We start from the raw sequence: 16,135 nt of genomic DNA, 5'->3' as shown, positions 1-16,135 counted from the left end.
GCAATAAAATAGTGAGAGAAAAAAAAATAGATTGTTTTATTTCAATGATTATAGTAAAAACTATAAAGAAACAACAAAGAAAAGTGGAATTGATAGAAATACAAGAGTGGATGCATGTGGAATTTGCAGGCGTTGGTGTGGGAATGGGGTTTATGAAGAAGAAACTTGAAATTAAAATTGTTTAGGCTGAATTAGCCTCTCTGTACCCAGTTGGTCACGCTTTTACAAAGTCAAAATGCGAAATGTTAATGAAAAATCCCACCGCGACTTTACCTCTCTAATTATGAACTGCTAAGGAAATGTTTGTTCTATGGAATTCCGATCGTTGGCTGCAATCAACTGACATTGACAAGTATGTAATGTAATAGGTACTTGGGATGTCGTGCAAGATTTGGTTATTCATATGATGATGATGTAAGGCACTTAGCATACGGTGTAAGTATACGGTGTGTATATATGCCCTACTTAGGGATAAATGATGATAAGCTAAAGGGTTGAAGTTGAGATAGATCCCAATCATCATGTGAAGAGAGAGAATGAGAATAATTGATATGGAAGAAGGAGAGAGAGAGAGAAACTAAAACCAACAAAGATCTGAATTTTGTTTAGATTACATACTTTGATCATCTCTACAGTTTTTATCATTTAACAATTGCACCGTAAATTGGACTCACACAAATCTAAACCAGAGCTGCTATCATTGCCTGCTACCCCCCACCCCTCCCCTCCCCTTAATTTTATACTTATATATCTCTGTCGTTTGCCCTGGAAATTGGACCCTCTTTTCCACAGTCGGCCCCGTCGCTTCCCTAAAGATTACCCAATTTTTTGCTTCTACTCTTCCCTCTACATTCAACATTCCCACCTTTATATAATCTTTCTTTTTGCTTCCTTCTCTTACCTTTCTTGCTTCAATCATTGCCTTTCTCATCTCCCAGCTATAATTACTCGATGTTGATATGAAACATGGGAAGCTGTAGCCGGGAAATGACTGGGTTTTTCCTATTTATCATCTTTTTTACTGTCATTGCCTCTTCATGGGGCCATGGAAATCCAGGCGGGACGAAGTTTGAGTTGATTCACAGGCATCATCTTGAAAGAAAGCCCGCGACTCAAATCCAGCGCCTCAGGCAATTGCTTCACAGCGACACCATTCGCCTGCCTGAGATATCACACAAAGTAAGGCTAAGACAGGGCCATTTCGATGCAAGTAGGCGACAACTCCCGGAGGAAACTGCCTATTATCCAGCCTGCACCAACAGCAGCCGTAGAAGCAAGAATGACAACAATGTGTCCGGTGAAATGCCAATGCACTCGGGCGCTGATTACGGGACCGGGCAGTACTTCGTCCGGTTCAGGGTTGGATCCCCTGCGCAGAAACTTATGCTGATTGCGGATACTGGAAGTGATTTGACTTGGATGAACTGTAAGTACAGATGCCGTGGCGGTAGGTGTCGGAAGAGTTCGAATAAAGGGCGGGTTTTTCTCGCGGACCATTCTTCTTCCTTCAGGACGGTGCACTGTTCGTCGAGCATGTGCAAGATTGATCTCGCGAATCTCTTCTCTCTCGCCCGCTGCCCTTCTCCGATGGACCCATGTGCTTATGATTACAGGTACATATGCATTTCTGCATTTTGTTTCCAATCTGTGTAAAAGGTAGCTGCACGTGTTCTTCATTGGTTTTCAAGTAAAGTTGTCTCAGAGTAATTTACTCAACCAGATTGGGTTCAGATACTGAGTAATATGCAAGTTTCCAACTTCAAATCCCTTACGGAAATGCTCATGTGATGACAAGTACATTGATTCCATGGCTAAAATTCTGAAGGCAATGTGATGGTTCCAGAGTAGTTATCACTCCACAGAAGATGAAATTAGCATTATTTAGTAATGGCTAATGAATAATGCCTTTGCATTTAATGGAAGTACGCAGGGCTCCCATTTTCTGTCGCGTGCAACCAGTGGTAATTTGTCCCCTGTCCCCCCCCAAGTTAGGATGAAATCCATGAACAGAGTTTCGGTCATTGCTCATTCACACCAGGAAATGAGAACGAAAACCTCAACTTTTTTACTGTTTTTTGTTATGAATATATGAAGTCCCTTTTGTTCTTGTTAGGTACTAGTTTCTTTCTTCCCGTTACTGAATCACCAAGTCGTTTATTCTAGTTAAATTATGAGGTGAAAGAATCGACCTAACGTTGAACAGTTAATTAAGTTTCCCCTGTTAGAGTTATAAAGTAGAAAAAGGGGAGCTTTTCAATTGAATATCCAACACAATAAATGCTTAGTGGTACATTTTTGGATCAGCAAGGCTGCGTTCTTGCTGGTGAATTCATTACAGCTCTTACCTACATCCAACACAGCAGTAATGACAGTTATTGAAGTAGATTGGCTCACATGACTTACATCTCATCACCATTACTAGGCCTTGTTTGGTTGACGGGATCCTTTTCTCATATTTCTTTATGATGAATGGTCATAATCAGGTACTCAGATGGATCGGCTGCACTAGGGTTGTTTGCAAACGAGATGGTCACATTTACCCTAACAAACAGAAGGAAAACAAGGCTAAGAAACGTGCTGGTTGGCTGCAGCGAGTCCACCCGGGGCCAAAGTTTCCAGGGCGCTGATGGTGTAATGGGGTTAGGGTACAGCGACTATTCGTTTGCAGTTAAAGCAGCAAAGAGATTCGGGGGCAAGTTCTCGTATTGTCTGGTCGATCACTTGAGCCCCGAGAACGTATCAAGTTATCTCATCTTCGGTTCCCACAAAGAAGTGGGTATAACTTACAGAAGAATGCGCTACACAGAGCTACTCCTAGGAGTGATCACCCCATTTTATGCTGTAAAAATCAAAGGCATCTCGATTGGGGGATTGATGTTGGACATTCCACCTGAAACATGGAACTTAACCGGTCAAGGCGGAGCGATCATTGATTCAGGATCCAGCCTAACAGGCTTGACTCAAAAGGCATATCAGCCCGTAATGGCTGCACTAAAACTATCACTACTAAATTTCAAGAACCTAAATTTGGACATCGGACCGCTCGAATACTGCTTTAATTCGACGGGGTTCAATGAATCTGTGGTGCCAAGATTAGTGTTCCATTTTGAAGATGGAGCAAGATTCGAACCACCAGTGAAGAGTTACGTGATCGACGCGGCCCCAGCAGTGAAATGCCTGGGGTTCGTGCCTCTTTCTTGGCCTGGTGCATCTGTGATTGGAAATATTATGCAACAAAATCACTTGTGGGAATTCGACCTGGCTAATAGTAGATTGGGCTTTGCTACATCCTCCTGCATATAAACTTGGCCTGATTCATTATGTAGGAAGCATTCATAGTTCGATGTAATTTACATTCTCTCCTTCATTCAATTTGTATACATAGAAAGAATTGTTGTCTTCCTGTACAACTCTTACCCATAATTGTTTGGTTTCCTCTGGAAATGTAGAGATGATTGTTCTTCGAAATAAGTTCCAAATTATTCAGTTCCAGTGCTTAGCTAGTCAGTAGTCGTAGCAAATTTCAAAAAATACGTTTGAGGAATTGTTCCATTAGGAGATCAATGCCGACAAACAGTGCTGTGAACAGAGAGCAGTGGTGGGCGTTAGTTAGGACAACATGCATACATGCATATATTATTGGAAACAAGAAGACAAATCATAGTTCGGACTTTCTTGGCTGTCGATTTCGACTTCTTTGGATGCAGTGTTTTCATTAAATCAAATTCATTACTGGGCTAATTACATTCATTCTCCATCAAGTTTGATGTAATTATACGTAAATTTTATATAATTTTTTTTTATCAAGCATATAGACTTCTTTGTTAGTCAAATTCATCAAAATTGCTAATATTAGAAAAACTGTAAAGACAAAATTATATTTACAACTAATTGACTTATTACTGATCTATTGCAGTCGAAACAATTTTTTTCTAACCAAAATACACTTATATATCTCCACACGATAATGGATGTGAGGACGTATATCTTCACCCTATAAGAGTATTTTGATCAGAAAAAATTTGTTTTACGAGTAATAAGTCAATCGGAGATAAATTTTCATTCAATTTTTATGCAAATATCAACAAACTCAATAAATTTTGACTAATTGAAGGTTCTATCTATTAAATAGAAAAAAACACCACAAGCACCAAATACAATTTTTCAAGAATTACGTATAATTACACCTAACTTAAGGGGAGGGCAGTGGAACTGCCCCTTAATTATATTATAAATATTATTGTAATTATTACATAATAAAAAAAAAAAAAACTTTGTTTACAAGTATACATCACAAAATACAATTCACTTGGGATTAGATTCAATTTTATGAAATTCAATTCAGACAAAATGCAGATTGGTTGGGAGTGGATAAGAGTAGTTGTTTTTGTCAACCACAAATTACATAAAATCTTGTATTTTCATTTTCCCTCCCATACCCTTCATAAAATAAATATTGAAAATATAGAAGCAAGTGCCAGACTGAAATTTTTTCAGCATGTGAATGATAACTGGGTCCTCACCTGCCTATCATTCCTCATCTTCGCCATAACTATAAGTAAATGCTTTCCAGAAACTTCGAGGACATAATATCTATATGTGTTATAGTAAAATTATGGGTTAATTATATTTTTCGTGCTTATATATATGCACTAATTTGATTTTGGCTAATATTCAGCATCTTCGATTTTTGTTTTTAAATTTTTCATTTTTTTTTAAAAAAATTGGTCGGACGATAACTCTGATTGTCTAAATTAACGGCCGTCACAAATGAGCCCAATTTAAAACGAAAAATTGATTATCTTTTCCACTTATATGATTGATGGTTGGTTCTATTTTTCTTACTCTTCATGGCTTCTAATAACTTTTCCCTTATTTTGGCTGGAAAAATAAAATAAAAATGAGTGCAACATCTTCTAACAAATTTACAAAATCATGAAATTCAAGAGACAAATGAATGTAATTGTAGACAAATGAGATAATAAGTTGACGAAACAAATTGAGGATAAATTTAGCTAGTAATATAATTTAAATTTTATTTTAATTTAAGTGCATCAAATAATATATACCTGAAAGATTATTTTTTTGTTTAAGTATATCAATAATTATCCTTATCCAGAAAATTCACTCATTTTTCTAGGTAAATTTAGTTAGTAAAATAATTTTCATTTATTTTATGTTCATTATATTTTTATGTTTTTGTACTTGATAACTTTATTTCAAAATTTCAGATTATTTATCATTTGCATACATTTATATATATTAAATTTCAAATAATTTCTAATTTAATATTAATTTTTCTAAAAATACAATTTCCTTTTCCTTAACACGAGTACTAACTAGTGATATTAATATTGAATAATTAAAGTATGGAAAACAGGTATTGGACAACTTAAAATCTACAACAACTAGGAATACATCATCGACCAATGAGGAGCAATTCTTGTCCTAATAGAAGACAGGAGATGGACTTGGATTTCTGGTCCTAATTCTAAAACAACTACCCGTATTTTCTTGTATATAAGCATGCATATGTTATGCACTCTCTTCCTCACATCAATTCCCATTGCACTACTCTTCTCTCCATCTTCTTTTCTCCTTCAAGAAACAATAATGGCTTCTGTATTGCATAAACTTGTTCTCCCTGTTCTTGTTTTGTTCTGCTGCTTGTTTTCTTGTGTACCCCAATGCGCCAATGCTCATCCTCTCAAGATTTGCAAGTTTGATCAGATTTACCAACTCGGCGACTCTATTTCCGACACTGGAAACTTGATCCGGGAGATCCCAATTGGGGCGGCCACGGCATTTGCAAGACTACCATACGGCGAAACGTTCTTCAAGAACGCTACCGGACGTTGCTCCAATGGCCTTCTTATGATTGATTATATTGGTAAGGTTTTTATCCCTACCTATCATGTACTTGGTGCATGATGACTTCACTCGATCTATGATCTTGTTATGCATTTTGTTGTTCATATCCATAACTTTCTTGTTCTTGGCTTGGCTCATTTCAGTTCTTAGCCTACTGCATTGAGTATTGGCGGTGGATCAATCTTCTTTACTGTTCAATTCTTTCTTGATAATTATATTGTGTCATAAGAAGATTTGCATATTTCTATTATGTTTGTACGTACAGCAATGGCTGCCGGCCTTCCTTTTCTTCCACCATACAAGAACTTGGATGCTGCAGATTTTGAGCATGGCGTCAACTTTGCCGTGGCAGGTTCCACCGCATTGCCATCTCAGGTGTTGGCTGCCCAACACATATTTTCTCCGGTGACTACCAGTTCTCTCAACGTCCAATTGCACTGGATGTTCACCCATTTCACTTCCATTTGCCTTAATTCTAGAGGTATTTCATACTAATATGTATATATATATTCTCTAATTAATTAATACTTGCTACGCTAAGTTGACAGTACTTATATATCTTCAAGTATTTGTTGTTAACATTAATACCAATTGACAGATTGTGCTGAGAAACTCCAAAATGCTCTGTTCATGGTTGGAGAAATCGGTGGAAACGACTACAACTATGCGATTTTTCAAGGAAAAACAATGGAGGAGTTGAGAAGCATGGTGCCCGATGTTGTTGCTACCATCGTCGATGCTGCCAGGGTACGTAACTATGATGTTACATTATTAGTTAAAGAATCAGTTTGCGATGATTATTATCATACAACATTGGCCTAATGATTGAATGTTATGTACAGAAAGTAATTGAAGTGGGGGGTAAAAGAGTGGTAATCCCTGGAAACTTCCCCATCGGTTGCCTCCCGATTTACAAAACAGCCTTCCAAACCAACATCTCTGCAGCTTATGATAAGAATCACTGCCTAAAGCATCTGAATGACTTCGCCAAATACCACAATAAAGAGCTGCAAAACGCCATCCACACACTCAAACAAGAGAAGCCCAATGCTGTGATCGTCTACGGGGATTACTACAACGCCTACCAATTTCTACTCCGAGTTGCAACTTCTCGCGGTACGTATGTATTAACTATGTCCAAATTCGTACAAATCACGATTACAATATATATACTAATTAATGATGAGGATGATGGATGGTATATTTAGGATTTGAGAGAGAAAGAGCTTGCTGCGGAACAGGAGGAAAGTACAATTTCAACATGACGACAATGTGTGGAGGTGCAGGTGCTAAAGTATGCTCGAATCCAGAACGATACATGAGTTGGGACGGAGTGCATTTGACTCAACAAGGCTATAAGATCATGGTTGCATGGCTTGTCAACAACATCTTCCCGCACCTCCTCTGCCATATTTGAAGTTCAGTAGAGTTTATAGGCTACAAAACTAGCTTAGATAGTGTTTTCCTTTCTCTTATGTACCTCGCTACAATGAACTGTCACTAGAGAATATTTATTAGACAATTATTTAATTTTAATATAATATGATCGTATTGCTCTTCCTTGTAATGTGTTACTTAACGCCTTTTGTAAAGTTTGGTGATGATAAAAAACACCCAATAAGAGCAAATCTGTCACACAACAAAAAGCATTTTCATCTTATTTTGTTGCTTTTGTCAAAAGCTTCACTCTTCTGTCATCGACTCCTTTCCTAATACTTTCTATTTTAATTAAACTTAAATATATATATATATATATATAATATAAAAATATAGAAAAAGCAAGAATTTTTTTTAAAAAAATAAAATCAACAAATTCATAATTAATAAATAGTTATTATTAATCATAATTTTATCAACTTCTTAAATTCGCATCATTTTTAAATTAATTATTTTTTAAAATTTGTATATTTTAAAATTAAACTACGTATTAATCATACACGTGTAATGTGCGTGCACATGTCCTTATGAGTTAGATTGAATTTTTTGTTACAAATTGTATTTCATATCCTACTCCATGCAACATACACATGTTACGTATATAAAGACGACAATATGTGTTTTATCTAAAAGAATATTTTATACACATAAAGTGTATATGATGAAAAAATAGGAGGTGGAATACGATTTATAACAAAAAAAAAAAAAAAAACAATTCGATCCCCTTGAAGTAGCATAACTGAAATGCTCTAATTAATATCAAATTTGGTAATATCATTTAATTCGACATATTTCTATGATTGGTTTTTTATTAATTATTGACTAATTATGATAAACATAATTCATTTGTCATATAATTAAGGAGAAATAATATTTTTTTCCCGTAATTTAAAGCCTTTTACTTTTGATTCTATTTATTATGAGATTTTCACTTTGATCCTATAATTTTTGAAAGCAAGCACTTTGGATTTTATGGCATCTTACGTTAGATATTCTAACGAAAAATCCCATATAATATTGCAAATGTACAAATAATTCCCATATGAAAAAAAAAAAAAAACAATTTACCTCCCTCTATTTTTTAAAATGCAGCAATTTACTCTCTTGTATTTTTTAGAATTATGTAATTTATCTTCCTATCTAAAAAAACTAAATAACTTCATTTTAAAAAATATAAAGAAATAAATTATTATTATTTTTATAGAAAATCATTTGCTCGTTGCAATATCACATGTTTAAATTACATTAAACCCCAATATAAATTGTATTATCCCGATTTAGAAAAGCAAAAGGAGGATCTCACATAATAATTCACCATCCCTTCCTTTCTACAACCTTCCACAAAATCGAAATCAACACTGTTCTAATTTAGGCTTAATTTATTAATTAATACGAATAATCAGTTACTCCCAAGAAAAAAGTCTTCAGAAAGATCTCCAACATTCTACCCTCTTCAACGACGGTCTCTGTAAGAAGAAACCGTCTCAAAAACTTAGTCCAGAATTTTCAAGAACCTGCACACTTTCCAAGTTCATCAAACCTTATAAATACCCGAACCAGACATAAGTATCATTCAAACAGAAACAGCAGCTGCTACAATTCAATCTAGCTTCAAAGTCGCAAACAAGCAAATTTGCAATTTCTGAAGAAAAAAGTTTCTAGAAACAAGTTCAAATCAGCTATGTCAGTATTCGGGCTGCGATCACTACTCTCTGATCCTGTCTTTTCAGAGGCCTTCGGTCTCGGGCCTTCGAGAACCGGCGCTAGTATGGACTGGAAAGAGACCCCAGAAGCCCACATCTTCAAATTCGATCTTCCGGGCCTGACGAAAGAGGACGTGAAGCTCCAAATTCACGATGACAGGGTGCTGCACGTAAGCGCAGACAGGAGAGAAGAAGAAGAAGATTACGGCGAGAAGAGTAATTTGATCAAGTGGCACTGCAGAGAGCGCGTTGACTCCGGAAATTTCTGCAGGGAGTTCAGATTGCCGGAGAATGCGCTGGTAGATCAAATAAAGGCGTCCATGAGTGACGGCGTTCTGGCTGTGACAGTGCCTAAAGACCACAGCAAGAAGAAGAAGCATGCCAAGAAACATGCTGTTGTCATTGCTGGTGAAGGAGAGCATTCGGGGTCTACCAAAGGACTCGGCCGATTTGTTTGCTGCAAAGCTTAATTGATTAATGTAAATAGCGTTGTTAGTACTCACACCAAGACGTTTTGCTTGTTGTTTGTGGATGTGTTATTACCATCTAGGTGTTTGTTGAAATGCTGGAGTGCAATGGTATTGGCAAATGGAGATCTTCCTATAGAGCTTGTAAATAAGTGGTGTTGGGTTGTGTGTTTGTTTTGTTGGCAGAATGGATTCGTTGTCAAATCTATCTTGTGATTGTACGTAAGAAACGGTTGGTGCATGTCCAGTTACAATGTTAAGCATCTTGAATTGCAATGTTTTGCATAAAATATACCAGAAATGGATCAATTGTGTATCTTCAGAAGATCTTGATCGTCTTGCCCTCCACGGTATTTTCCTTGTGCGCATCATTTCATTTGAAATATTTTCAACACATATAGACAGGTTTAAATGCACTTTTGCTCGGGCAAATACAACAAATATAATATCTAAAACGCAAAAATTAAAAAGATGTAACATCGAAATAGTACACTAAAAAATTAATGAAAACACCAAATAACCTAAGTTACGAGATTCTATATAAACAAGGTGAAGATTGTTTCTCCCTTGATCACGCTCAACTCAAGTTTAGGGTGATTGCATTGGTTTATGCACTACCTGCAGAGTTCTATGTAAATTCTTGATATTCACATATAAAAATATGTGAAGTTAATACAGATATATTCAATTTCATGATTTATTTAGTTAACATTCAGATTTTTTTATGTTAGATTATTTTTCTAATAAGGATTAACTCTGACTATTTTAAACATCCCTTTTTCAGACATAGAACTCATACCATTATATGAAAATTGAGGTGATCCATGTATGACCTCATGCATGATAACATATATAGTTATGAGCTGGATCAAATGAAGGTAATATCGATCGAGCTTATTAATTTGTAAACTTTGTCATGTGTCCAAGTTTGTAAGAAGAATATATATGGTCAAATGTCTACTTCACTTAATCTGAACTAAACTATAATTTTATTATGAATAGCCAGGATAATGCTAAATTAGTGTCCGAAAGGAAAATGGGGTGGAAGTTCATAGCAAATGTATGTCGATAACCTTCACTGATTTTTCTCGAATTACCCGGTATAGATTTGCTGCCATCTCAGATGTTGCTGGACTTACTACATTTAAATAGGAAATTCAGCAGTCTTATTCTTGGACTCCCCCGAAAACTGATCACCTTTGAACATGCCACCCATGTCGCCAAGTGCTGCTCACGTTTTCTCCTCGCCTTAAATCCACGTAAACTTGCATGAATATATATACACACACATACATATGAAGTGCAGAAACATATATCAAGAAACAAGCCAGTTTAGTGGCAGGGTGCGGAATTGTTAAAAATGAGGTGGTTTCTTCTGACTGTTTTTCTTCTGAATTTGCTGCATCTGGCTGACATAGCCGCGACCTTCATCCCGAAACAGCAGCCTCTGATGGGCCGTGTTCTACCAAAGGCTAAGGCGGCCCCTGTGCTGCCTCCATCTGCTTTTCTGTCGACAACTTATTATCTCAAATCATGCCCCAACCTTGAAAGCATCATCCACCAAAAAGTGAATGCTTGGGTTCAGAAAGACAGCACTTTGGCAGCTAGCATCATCCGCCTCCACTTCCATGACTGTGCCGTCAGGGTATTCAATTCTACTTCGTTTGTGTATGATCAATAAATGAAATATAGCGGTATAATTCATTAAACCTGATCTGAACTAAAATTTTTTGTACCATGCCAAGACTGATTTCAGAATTTTCATTAACAATGTAAAGAAATTTAGAGCAGCATTCCGATTACTAAGTTGCTTGATTTGCAGGGTTGCGATGCTTCAATCTTGCTGAATCACCCCGGCAGCGAGAGGTCAGCCGAAGCCAGCAGAACTTTGAGAGGTTTCACACTGATCGACGATATCAAGGCCGAGGTGGAGAGACAGTGCCCAAAAACCGTCTCCTGTGCCGACATTCTCACTGCGGCAGCCCGAGACGCCACTCTCCTTGTCGGAGGTCCGTTCTGGGAAGTCCCGTTCGGGCGAAAAGACGGGAAATTTTCCATCGCTAAAGAAGCCAACAACGTCCCTCAGGGCCACGAGAACGTCACATCCTTGCTCAAGTTCTTCGACAAAATGGGGTTAACGTTTGTGGATTTGGTCGTCCTGTCGGGCGCGCACACCATCGGCAGATGCAATTGCTATTCTATCCAGCAAAGGCTCTATAACTTCAATGGGACGGGGAAGCCTGATCCATCCCTGAACATCAACTACTTGAATTCATTGAGGAAACAATGCAGATTGAGCTCCAACTACGTCAATCTTGATGTGACAACTCCGAAGACTTTCGACGTGGCTTATTACACGAATCTTGGCAAGAAACTGGGGCTCTTGTCCACTGATCAGTTGCTTTATTCGGATTCAAGAACCAGGTCGCTGGTTGATCTGATGGCGTCGCAGCCGGAGTTCTTCATCGGCCAGTTTGCGGTGTCAATGGTGAAGTTGGGAAATACTAACGTTCTGACAGGGAAGAAGCAGGGTGAAGTGAGGCAGAACTGCAATTATGTAAACTATTGATGTTCATTCATGGAGGGTTTTAATGATTTTATTTCCCAGCATACCAAAATAATGGTTTTGTTTTCTGTTTGCGTGGTGAGTGTATTTGTTTGTACCATTACATCAACACATCCAAACGTATTTGTTTAATTCATATTCTTTCAAAGATGTTCTTGTCCGAAAATGTTCTGTTTTAATTACCCAGATTTATTAATTTGTCTGCCCTTCTTGAATTACTGATCGTAATTGCTGGCGTTAAGGACAATTACTGTTCGAAACAGGTGGAGAGCTTATATTTGGACAAGAGTCAGAGTAGATTTTGCAATTTTTGACAAATCTAAACGGATTAAAACTTTCTTTGACAATAATATTCACATGTTCAAATTTCTTCCTTTTTTGGTATGCTATTTTTTATTTTTTTTAATTATTTCAACAGCTTTTCTTCTCGACTTTTAATTTTGTTTTTCCTCTCAACTTTGATATTTTTTCTTTTCCCACTTTTTTCTAAATAACTACTCACAACCTCTTTTATCTTTTTACTATTTTTAATTTATTTAACTAAAATATATCATTTAAAAATATAATAATTATATCTTAATATTTTAAATTAATTGCACACAAATTTTAATGTACCACAAACACTAATATAAGTTAATGGCTAAGGATCATATATAAGATAAAAAAGCAAATACTAAAATATTAATGTAATTTCAAAAATTCAGGACTGTTTACATATATTTTATTCAAATTTTTAGAAATTAATTTTTGTTTGAAAAATATTTATTTAACTTACTATAAGTTAATTTTGATAAATACAAATTTTTATTTTATTTTTTTAATATCAATAAATTTAATAAATTAATTTATCTTTTAAATAAAAATTAAAATTAAAATTACTAGATATAATTTTATAAATTATTTATAAAAATTAGCATAATTTATCCCTAATAAAGTGAGAAGTGGAGTGTAGTTGACAGCACGTAGTGCCCTAAAAACAGTTGGATCAAAAGGTATACAAATAAAAGGCGGATAAAATAAAATAAAATCTCATCTCCACTCCATCAACTCCTCAATCAGTCATCAGACCCCACCGCCCACGCGCCCCACTCGCATGCCGACAGCTCTATACTGAAATACTATATTATCATTTCCTTTTCTTTTCATTCATTTATTTAATTTAAAATAAGAGTTGTTCTCTTTCCTACTTTTGGTAGAGACTTTCATATTCTTGTTTTCTTTTAATATATAGATATGTATATATTTGTATTTAAATTTAATTTTCTTTTCTTCTCATATCTTCATCGTGCGACTTATCATCACTGGAGAGCCAGTCGAACGGCGAGCATTTTGATACCCTACCCAATGCAAAACTCGAATTCGTTGGCAAGTCATCTTAACTTTTTTGCTCAAAAAACACCCGCGCTCCCATCTTCTATCCCTTTTTTCTCCATCATCCGACCACCTCTTGACCCAAACTTATCACCATTGAAAAACCCGTCCAACATCGAACATTTTGATTCCTCACCCATCGAAAATCTTTAATCCATTGATTAGTTATATTTATTTTTTTCTCAAAAGAATTTGACCTGTGCCTCCATCTTCTATCGCTTTATGCTCCGTCATCCGACCACCTCTAGATGCGAGTCTACCATTGTTGGGAAGCCCATCTGACGGCGAGCATTTTAACGTCCTACCCACCGCCAATCTCCTGTCCGTTGGTCAATTTTTTTTATTTTTCATTTTATATTTTTTTATATTATATTTTTTAGAATATGTATAATTTAAAAATATGAGTAATTTGATAATTTAAAGACGTGACCCGAGCTGACATAACAGCACGTGCGCTGGGTATACAATTTTTGGTTAAATATTGAAGGAAAATTAAATATAAGATCAACGTTGCAATTATTTTTAATTTTTTAAAATTAAAAATAAATTACGACACCGAAAAGGTTACCGACCTCTTTTGTGAGACCAAATATGCAATTTAGGCAGTTAGAGGAGTATAATCGTTCAAGATCTTAAACCACTGTGAAGAATTAAATGAGATAAGCGTTTTTCAACCTTCCCCAGACCCCACCACCATCATATTAAAAGCAGATCAATTCTTGAGGTTTCAACGCTTTGTGCAAAACACCCCATATATCCGGAAACTTTCTACATCGGAAGATAATAAACTATGGCGAGGAGGGCGGTGCTGATCGGCTGCAACTATCCGGGGACGAAGGCGGAGCTCAAGGGGTGCATCAACGATGTTCGACGGATGTACGCTTGCCTTGTGGAGCGTTACGGGTTCTCCGAGGAGGATATCACGGTGCTTATTGACACTGACGATTCTTACACCCAGCCAACTGGCCGGAATATCCGTGCTGCGTTGGCCGATCTGGTAAGTTCCGCCCAGCCGGGGGACTTTCTGTTCGTGCACTACAGTGGTCACGGTACCCGCCTTCCAGCAGAGACCGGCGAGGATGATGATACCGGCTATGATGAGTGCATTGTCCCAACTGACATGAACCTCATTACTGGTTAGTGGTCACACTCCCTTCCCTCTTATCTTATGATGATGATAACCAATCACTGTACTTCTGGGGGTTTATGCTTTATGTGATTTGGGGGTTGTAGATCTTTTAATTTCTTTTATTGAATCTGTTGTGGATGTGAATTGTGAACCGTGAGAAGGGGATGAAAGTGAAAGAAATAGGAATTGGGCCTTCTTCCGTAATCATGTCGGATCAAGTACAGATTTAGGGTAGCATGAAACAATCTTATGTTGTATCTACTGCAGTTTTCCTGGGCAAGATGGAATGGCTCCTATCTGTGCTGAACAGGACTATTAATCTGAATTTCATTACATTGAAAGCAACCCATAATTCTTGGGATTTCCGAATATAGATTTTGTTTTTAGTAATGAATAATTCGAGTCGTCTTAGGGTCATTGTTGGATAATGGTTTGACCTTTTTGTCATCAGATGATGATTTCAGAGAATTGGTTGACAAAGTACCAGAGGGATGCCAGATCACCATTGTGTCCGATTCTTGTCACAGCGGAGGTCTGATTGATGAGGCCAAGGAGCAGATTGGAGAAAGCACTAAACAGGTCAGGGAAGAAGGCCATGAATCAGGCTTTGGATTCAAGAACTTCCTACGTAGAAGCGTTGAAGATGCAATTGAATCGCGCGGTATTCACATACCATCTGAATTGGGATTCGGCCACCACCATCAGCGGCGCCACCAAGAAGATGAAGGAGAAGAAGAAATAACAGATGGAAATCAAGGTCACGCCTATGTAAAGAACAAATCTTTGCCACTCTCAACTCTCATTGAGTTACTCAAGCAAAAAACTGGGAAGGACGACATTGACGTGGGCAAACTGCGGCCTACCCTTTTTGATGTATTTGGGGATGATGCCAGCCCAAAGGTTAAGAAATTTATGAATGTCATCTTCAGCAAACTGAAAGGCCATGGCCAGGAAGAGGGTGAAGGCGGTGGGTTTTTGGGAATGGTGGGCAGCTTGGCTCAGCAGTTTCTGCAGCAGAAGCTCGAAGAGAATGACGAGGGCTATGCAAAACCTGCTCTGGAAACCCATGTTGGAAGCAAGCAAGAAGTGTATGCTGGGGCAACCAAAAGAGGCCTACCTGATAGTGGCATCCTCATTAGCGGCTGCCAGACAGACCAAACATCTGCGGATGCCAGCCCATCAGGACATGCCAGTGAAGCTTATGGTGCTTTGAGCAATGCCATTCAGACTATAATTGCAGAATCGGATGGCCGAGTGAGTAACCAAGAACTGGTGCTTAGAGCCAGGGAGCTGTTGAAGAAACAAGGCTTCACTCAGCGTCCAGGACTATACTGCAGTGATTATCACGTTGATGTTCCTTTCGTTTGCTAATGGGATTTTGCCTTGGCAGTTTCTGATATACTGAGTGCGGGTAAAAAGATTGTTTTTAGTGCTGGGTGGTTTCTGAGAACATGGTTATTTACTTCAGTCGGTCATATTTGTGTAGCGTGCATGTGTTTATCCATACTTGTTCTGCGCTTAATCAGTTGAATGTACAATAAATTTGTTTCAATGGAGTTGTCTGATGATGAGCTTTGTAATTTTAAGCGGT

At 37.3% G+C, this 16,135-nt stretch overlaps 5 protein-coding genes across 5 annotated transcripts; all 5 read left to right on the top strand.

Moving 5' to 3' along the window:
• On the top strand, positions 549-3,492 carry LOC105175186 (aspartyl protease family protein 2). Its single transcript, XM_011097535.2, has 2 exons — positions 549-1,613; positions 2,484-3,492. The coding sequence occupies exons 1-2, from the start codon at positions 967-969 to the stop codon at positions 3,301-3,303; spliced, it is 1,467 nt and encodes a 488-aa protein (XP_011095837.1). The 5' UTR covers positions 549-966; the 3' UTR covers positions 3,304-3,492.
• Positions 5,568-7,385, top strand: LOC105175399 (acetylajmalan esterase). Its single transcript, XM_011097835.2, has 5 exons — positions 5,568-5,890; positions 6,137-6,352; positions 6,470-6,618; positions 6,714-6,987; positions 7,080-7,385. The coding sequence occupies exons 1-5, from the start codon at positions 5,614-5,616 to the stop codon at positions 7,286-7,288; spliced, it is 1,125 nt and encodes a 374-aa protein (XP_011096137.1). The 5' UTR covers positions 5,568-5,613; the 3' UTR covers positions 7,289-7,385.
• On the top strand, positions 8,713-9,738 carry LOC105175185 (18.1 kDa class I heat shock protein-like). Its single transcript, XM_011097534.2, has one exon. The coding sequence runs from the start codon at positions 8,990-8,992 to the stop codon at positions 9,479-9,481; it is 492 nt and encodes a 163-aa protein (XP_011095836.1). The 5' UTR covers positions 8,713-8,989; the 3' UTR covers positions 9,482-9,738.
• Positions 10,476-12,192, top strand: LOC105175398 (peroxidase 7-like). Its single transcript, XM_011097834.2, has 2 exons — positions 10,476-11,123; positions 11,301-12,192. The coding sequence occupies exons 1-2, from the start codon at positions 10,839-10,841 to the stop codon at positions 12,045-12,047; spliced, it is 1,032 nt and encodes a 343-aa protein (XP_011096136.1). The 5' UTR covers positions 10,476-10,838; the 3' UTR covers positions 12,048-12,192.
• LOC105175182 (metacaspase-4) lies at positions 14,062-16,131 on the top strand. The gene is made up of 2 exons (XM_011097531.2): positions 14,062-14,551; positions 14,996-16,131. Exons 1-2 carry the CDS (start codon positions 14,206-14,208, stop codon positions 15,913-15,915), a joined length of 1,266 nt encoding a protein of 421 aa, XP_011095833.1. The 5' UTR covers positions 14,062-14,205; the 3' UTR covers positions 15,916-16,131.

This window comes from Sesamum indicum, linkage group LG12 (assembly GCF_000512975.1).
Source record: "Sesamum indicum cultivar Zhongzhi No. 13 linkage group LG12, S_indicum_v1.0, whole genome shotgun sequence".
Lineage (NCBI taxonomy): Eukaryota > Viridiplantae > Streptophyta > Magnoliopsida > Lamiales > Pedaliaceae > Sesamum > Sesamum indicum.
Note: the sequence above shows the minus strand (reverse complement) of the source record. Positions and strands in the feature narration are given on the sequence as shown.